Source organism: Brachyhypopomus gauderio, chromosome 7 (assembly GCF_052324685.1).
Source record: "Brachyhypopomus gauderio isolate BG-103 chromosome 7, BGAUD_0.2, whole genome shotgun sequence".
NCBI lineage: Eukaryota > Metazoa > Chordata > Actinopteri > Gymnotiformes > Hypopomidae > Brachyhypopomus > Brachyhypopomus gauderio.
In genome coordinates this window covers 31,558,589-31,566,142 of record NC_135217.1, presented here as the reverse complement: position 1 = coordinate 31,566,142, position 7,554 = coordinate 31,558,589, and the positions used below count along the sequence as shown (strand labels likewise).

Sequence of the window (7,554 nt, the reverse complement as noted above, 5' to 3'; positions counted from 1 at the left end):
GCTTTCACAAACCTGTCCAGGCAAACTCATAATAATAAATAATAATGTTCTTCATTTGTCCACATTCATATTAGCTTAAATTCTGCTCAGACAACCAAAATGTAATACAGTGAGATAGCATACTGGTAAGCCTGTGTATGTGTGTGTGTGTGTGTGTTTGTGTGTGTGTGCGTGCGGGTGTGTGTGTGTATTTGTGTGTGTGTGTGTGTGTGTGTGTGTGTAGGCATCTTCAGATGTCTCATAGGGCCAATGGCAACATTCCTTCTGCCATCGATCCTCAACCAATGACGAGGCTTCATGCCATCTTGTTCAGACTGGGCGTTCGACGTGTCAGTCTAACTCATTCTTCTCACTCCTTCACCCCCTTCATCCTTATGCCTCATCATCCTCACTGGTTTGTCCTCTCACTCCCTCAATGTCTCGTTCTCTCACCCTTAGTGATGGGAACTTGTGCAGTGCTGGAGAATTGGCTGCATTTATTCAGTGGAATATTTCATTGTGTGACAGCTGGAAAACAGATCTGCTGAAGATTTAGGGCAGAGAGAGAGAGAGAGAGAGAGAGAGAGAGAGCAGTATATTAAATGCAGTGGAAAAATTTATTGCCTGTGCACTTTGTGTTGGTGTGAACCCACTCAATGCTGCACACCAGTGTATTTAAGTACTGCATTGTGTGTCTCTTAAAAATGCATTTTGTGTCGTGTGTGTGAAGCTGGAGTTTCTGGACTGTGTTGTAAGCTGTACTGCTTGAGCAGGAGATAACCTTCTCTCCAGATAACCTTCTCTCCAGATAACCCTCTCCTCAGCACCGCTGAGACCCAGAGCATCAAAACGTGTTTCCATGGTTACAACGCCTGCAGTGTTGCATTTGCATGAGAGTCGTCTCACTAGGAAAGGAGAAAGAGAGGAAAGGGGAGAGGTAGAGAGAGAAAAAAAGAGAGAGAGAGAGAGAGAGAGAGAGAGAAAGAGAGAGAGACAAGAGGAGAGAGGAGGGCTGAAAGGAAAAGGGAGACAGGTAAAGAGAAGGAGGGCAGGAGGACCCAGCAGACTCCACGCGTGCTGCCTGTCTGTCCTTAGGTGGGAGACAGTGACACGATCACTGCCCCTCTGGCGGGTGGAGGCGGGTGGAGGCCTCTCCTCAGAGCCTCCACCCGTGAAGACGGCTCCAGACGGCGGCGGGCGTCCGGGCTTTGAGCTCCCCTCCCCCACACACCGCCGACACGCTCGCTGTTACCATGGCGCCCGGTTGGGAATTAGGTAATTCAGAAATGAGAGGGTGGACAGGAGTGTGTGTGCAAAGAAAGATTTGGACCGCATTACCCAGAATGCTCTTGTGCCTTCTCTCACAAATAGGCAATGTTCTCTGCGTCTGTGCAGGATGGGTTATGGGTTTGCATATACGCTGCTGCCTGGTGATCCACAGTTCTGGTGCTTTGAGTTCAGTGTGCAGGGAGTCTGTTCACCCTTAACACTTTAACACGACTCCACACTGGGACACAGACACTAGACTGAACACACCGAGAAAAGATCAGGCAATGAAGAAAGAAAGAAAAGAGAAATTCAAGACATATGCCAGTCTTCGTTCACAATATGTTTCTGTGTTGAGTGTTTCAGTGTTTCAGAGTTGAGTGTTTGGTGTTGTGTGTGTCAATGTTCAGCGTTGAGTGTTGAATGTAGAGGGTTCAGTGTAGAGTATTGAGTGTTTCATTGTTGAGTGTTTCAATGTTTCAGTGTTGTGTTTCAGTGTTAAGTGTTTCAATGTTGAGTGTTTCAGTGTTGAGTGTGGAGTTTCAGTGTTGAGTGCTGAGTGTTTCAGTGTTGAGTGTTTCAGTGTTGAGTGTTTCAATGTTGAGTGTTTCAGTGTTGAGTGTTGAGTTTCAGTGTTGAGTGCTGAGTGTTTCAGTGTTGAGTGCGCCCCTGAAAGCGGTAGGCTGCAGATTACCGTGAGTCTCCATGCTGTGTGAATATAGCACTGGAAAATAAAGTGTGTTTGTTGGAGGTTACTATGGCAACATGGACACCGTGACCCTGGATCTAGTTTTCATGCAAATGCAGGAGAGTAAAAGTTCATAAAACTAATAGACACACACACACACACACACACACACACACACACACACACACACACACACACACACACACACACACACCAAAACTAAATTTTAATTTAATGTTATGGAGAATGTTTACTTGGGGCTTTTATTTATCATTATTTACACAGACATTAAACATTTGACCAGTTGGTCCTCAAGTGATTATTCTTCACGTAGAGGCTGTTGTGATGTGGAAGAGGAGCAGTGGTGTGTGTGTTTGTGTGTGTGGAGATGTTTGTGAATCAAATCAGACTCGTCTCTGTTCAAGATTATTGCCATGGGTCTGTGGGTCTACACAGGACTGGAGGGTCTACACAGACCTACACAGCTCTAACTCTGGGGCTCCTGTTCATTATCTGGCCACACAGTACTGGTGCTGGGACGGCTGGCGTGAGCTTGTCTGTGTCCTGCCCCTCTGGAGCTTCATTCATCAGCACTTTGATTAGACAGACGGTGGTTTTCACACATATTTTGAGGGCAGGTTTGAATGTGTGTGTTGTTGTTCAGCTGGGAATGGCAAAGATATCAAAAAGCATGCACTGCTGTTTCATAAGCCGGGTTTCCATCCAAACCTTTCGAAAAAATAATGCGCAATTTCCAAGTTTCGGCAGAAAAAAAAAAAGCGAATTAAGCCTTGTTTCCATTCATTACAGTTATGCGAATAAACTTTAGATCACGTGAGAGGACGCCAAACAATAGTGGTTTTTACATCCATCTGGTAGTTACGCATTTTTGCATGTTGAGGTTTTGAAACATTTTTTTCTTTTTCTTTTCTATACATGGAGAAGTTAAATTCAATTTTTGCTCTCTCCAGAACTGTTTTTGTATGCATTTGCCATCTTTACATCGCTATCATGTACAGAACCACATGACTTGAGGCATGATACGTCATCGTTTATGCGAAAAACCCTTTTCCATCCAGTTTTTCCGAATTTTGGCGATGCAATAGTCTAACTTTTCCACCTCCTCCTAGCGTAAAAATCTTTTTGCGATATTTGGGGCTTTTTTCGAATTTTGGACTTTTTCCATCCAGCTTTTTTCATGCGCATTTTCAAAATGCGCAAAAACTAGGTGGATGAAAAACCCTCTATAGAGAGAGAGGGAGAGAGAGAGATAGAAAGGGAGAAAGGGAGAGAGAGAGAGAGCAAGAGAAGAAAGAAGAGAGGGTGATGGTAGGAGAGAGAGAGAGTCTAGCAGGAACACACCAGGCTGTTCATGTTAAAAATGTTTATTTCAACAAGTGTGATTTTTTTCTTTGTAGTCTGTATTCCCAAAAAAGTACAAAATAAAAACAAGTACATCAAAGGATTAGAAATCACATCAATGAAAACGAAGACACACTGTGTTCATTATATCAATCCAACTGTTTTATCATATATTTATACACTCACTGAATTAGTTAGACAAACATCAATACCTCTCAGTAGCTTCTTATCTTTTCTTAACATTGTTTTATACTTTAATCCCCATATATGTATTATTCTTTTTTTCTTTTTTACAAAATACACCAACGCATGCCATAATTCATTTAGGCAGGGGAAGGTGTGTGTGTGTGTGTGTGTGTGTGTGTGTGTGTCTGTGTGTGTGTGTGTGCGTGTGTGTTTGTTGTGGGTGTGTGTCTGTGTGTCTGTCTTGTATGTGTGTGATTGTGTTTACGTGTCTGTGTGTGTGTGTGTCTGTGTGTGTGCGTGTTTGTGTTTGTGTGTGTGTGTGTGTTTATGTTAAGAAAAGTGTAATATCAAGGGCAGGACAACAGGGACAAATAGACCAGAAGGGGTAAGGATGGGAGGTGGAGTCTGATTGGCTGTAAGGGGGCAAGGGGAGGGGCTCACAAATCTCTAGTGTGTGGTAATTGGCTGTGTTTGTGCTGGTGCCTGCAGTTGTGTGTGGTGCGCTGAGTGGAAGTGGAGCTATGTCGTTATAGATTCTCGTTTTTCTACATCATGTTGTTCTGCAGGGAGTTTACCTCCGAGGAATTCTCCTCGCCCACCATCTTGTGGTTCTCATGTTTGGGGGTGAGAGAGTTCTGGATGTTGAGGGTCTCCTCCTCCTTGGGCGGGGGGGCCTTCACGGGCTCCTCCAGCTTGTTCTGGGCAGTAGGGTCATCCTGAAGAACAACACCTCCATTAGGACCAAGACACATTCTACACCCAGACCATAACCACCCCACGTAGTCCAACCAGACTGTTGGAGCCACTCCACCCACATAAGCAGGAAACGCTTCCTTCCAATCCTAACCACATTGGACCCCATCCCCACCCCACCTACACCATCACCTTCCTGTCCTCTTACCTGCTGACTTCACCGATGGCTCCATGGCAATTTTTATTTTATTATATACAAATTGCAAATGTACAAATTGCACAAGTAACATTAAAAACATATTAATAAAATGATCTTCCCACCCAACTATACCTGACATCCATGTTTGCATTAGTAAATAAATAAAAAATATCTAAACACAACACATTTTACCATCTAAATATAGATTATTTAGATATAGAGTGGACTCTATCACATTCATAAACTGAGTGGCAGGATGGGGCTATAACAGGATCCTGCACATTCGTTTATAAATGTCACTGATGTAAAGATGTCCTGTCAGCTCTGGCTCTGGTGGTCAGAGCAGGACTGAGCGCTGGATGAGAGGGGTGTTCCCTGGCAGGCAGACCCCCCCCCCCCCACCCCCCTACACCATGCACACATGCAACACACCCCCCTCCCCCCCATGTTCATACAACCCTGTTCCCATAACCCTTTGAGGACCTACATGGCAGTATGTTCAGGCTGCCAAGTTTCATTTATATAGTAAAAGAGTCATCTAGTTGTAATAGTTGGTTGTTGTAGTGTAGAACTAGATCCCTGGTTCAAAGGGTTAATGTTTGTTCAGTCTGCACAGAGACTGAAGTGAGGGAATTAGGTCCTGCAACGCCAAGCAGTAAACTCTCTCTGTGGAATAACCATCATACAGAGTCTCAGGACAGAAATAAAGCCAAAATCTGCACCCAGGGGGATTTAACTCCCACACTGGAGGTCTAAAATTCAGTTCTGTCACCCTGAATTACGTGTTAACCTGTACCCATGGGAACCAGCGCTGGGTGTGTTCACTCTGTAAGTGGTAAGGAAACCTGGTGAACCCTGGTGACCCCAACCGCTGCCATGTGTCAGTGTTCATATGAGCAAAGGCACAAGTGTGTTTACCCGTTCCGCCACCCTCTTGATAGCCACCTCGGGCAGGGGGCTATATGGCCTCCATGGTAACCGAAGATAACTGCACAGAATCCTTTCTTCCGCTGACGTGGAACTGGAAGAAGTTTTTTTTTTTTTGATGTTAAGGACAGAGAAGCGACTTGTCGGGGATGCTGGGATCATGTGTTGAGGGGATAACAGTGCTAGAACGTGTGGGGATAGAGGGATTACAGGCAGGTCTCCTCCTCCATAGTGAGTGAAGTGCTGGCTTCATTTTAACATGATTTTGGTAATGTCGTACTCAGGCAAGTGTGTGTGCGCACATTCCTGTTATTCTTTGATTCAGGTGCTTAACAAAAAGAGTGACAGTGATCAGGTGAGAGATCCCCACTCTGACCGTGAGAGATCCTCACTCTGACCGTTAGAGATCCCCACTCTGACCGTGAGAGATCCTCACTCTGACCGTGCACGGACGTAATTTGGGGGGGGCGGGGGAGGGTCATGTCCCCCCCACTTTTTCAAAAGCCGGTATTGGTCCCCCCCAGTTTTTACGGTTAAAACCAAATATTTAAATAGCGACGTATCCATGTCCCCCCCACTTTTGAAATCAAAATTATGTCCATGTGACCGTGAGAGATCCCCACTCTGACCGTGAGAGATCCCCACTCTGACTGTGAGAGATCCTCACGCTGACCGTGAGAGATCCCCACTGACAGTTAGAGATCCCCACTCTGACCGTGAGAGATCCCCACTCTGACCGTGAGAGATCCTCACTCTGACAGTTAGAGATCCCAACTCTGACCGTGAGAGATCCTCACTCTGACAGTTAGAGATCCCCACTCTGACCGTGAGAGATTCTCACTCTGACAGTTAGAGATCCCCACTCTGACCGTGAGAGATTCCCACTTTGACCGTGAGAGATCTCGACTCTGACCGTGAGAGATCCCCACTCTAACAGTGAGAGATCCCCACTCTGACAGTGAGAGATCCCCACTCTGACCATGAGAGATCCTCACTCTGACAGTGAGAGATCCCCACTCTGACCGTGAGAGATCCCCACTCTGACCGTTAGAGATACCCACTCTGACCGTGAGAGATCCCCACTCTGACAGTTATAGATCCCCACTCTGACAGATAGAGATCCTCACTTTGACCGTGAGAGATCCCCACTCTGACCGTGAGAGATCCCCACTCTGACAGTGAGAGATCCCCACTTTGACCATGAGAGATCCCCACTCTGACCGTGAGAGATCCCCACTTTGACCATGAGAGATCCCCACTCTGACCGTGAGAGATCCCCACTTTGACCGTGAGAGATCCCCACTCTGACCGTGAGAGATCCCCACTCTGACAGTGAGAGATCCCCACTTTGACCGTGAGAGATCCCCACTCTGACCGTGAGAGATCCCCACTTTGACCATGAGAGATCCCCACTCTGACCGTGAGAGATCCCCACTTTGACCGTGAGAGATCCCCACTCTGACCGTGAGAGATCCCCACTCTGACAGTGACAGCTTCTGGGTGTCTGATTCTGTATGTGCATTTGAATCCTGGATCCTGGGTCTGACTGAGCCTGTGGGAGATGGGACAGTGTTCACCTGAGGTTCAGGCTCCTGACAGGTGGGTCAGAGCCCAGACCTCCAGTTACCCTGCTGCACATGCATAGAACAAACATGGATGTTGGAGACAAAGTTGAAACTATACACCAGAAATGACAGCAAGTGTGTAGATATTTTTTAAATGTCAATGCTCTGGTTGAGTTATACAACGCTGAGGAACACGGCAGAATGGGTCACCACGTCCAGTGGGACACCACATCTGGTGGGACACCGCATCTCATGGACACCACGTCCTGTTGGACATCACGTCTTGTGGAACCATGTCCAGTAAACACCACATCCAATGGGACTCTGCTGCTCTCTGCTTTAAGTCTGTCTCCAGAAGTACTGCGACAATTTTTTCATTCTAAAATCATGATTTTTGTTAAATCTAGAAATCGTTTATGTGGGTGTTAGGAGGAGAGACTGGGGAAGTGGGCACGTGCGTCTGCCTTGTCTTAAGATGCAGTGTGTGCAGTGTTCTAACTATAAAGACTCACATAATTTTTCCCTGCCTTTCATATGCCTTTTTTGCCAGTGTATTTATTATAATCAGTATTATATTAAAATGTTTGAAGGGGAACTGTAAGTGTGCAGATGTATGTGTGTGTGTGTGTGTGTGTGTGTGTGTGAGGGAGAAAACGCGAGACAGAGAGATAGAGTGAGCAGGCGAGCGT

The 7,554-nt window shown here is 46.1% G+C and overlaps 1 protein-coding gene across 9 annotated transcripts in view; it reads right to left on the bottom strand.

The window, feature by feature from the left end:
- Window positions 1-3,617: 3,617 nt before the first annotated feature.
- cspg5a (chondroitin sulfate proteoglycan 5a) overlaps window positions 3,618-7,554 on the bottom strand; it is a 30,696-nt gene continuing 26,759 nt past the window's right edge. For 6 of the 9 annotated variants that reach the window (XM_077013241.1, XM_077013243.1, XM_077013245.1 and 3 more), the window contains one exon: window positions 3,618-4,197. In XM_077013241.1, the coding sequence (XP_076869356.1) occupies window positions 4,027-4,197 (171 nt within the window). In that variant the 3' untranslated portion in view covers window positions 3,618-4,026. The remainder of the gene's footprint in view (window positions 4,198-7,554) is intronic. The other 3 variants (XM_077013247.1, XM_077013248.1, XM_077013249.1) reach the window with 1 other exon arrangement.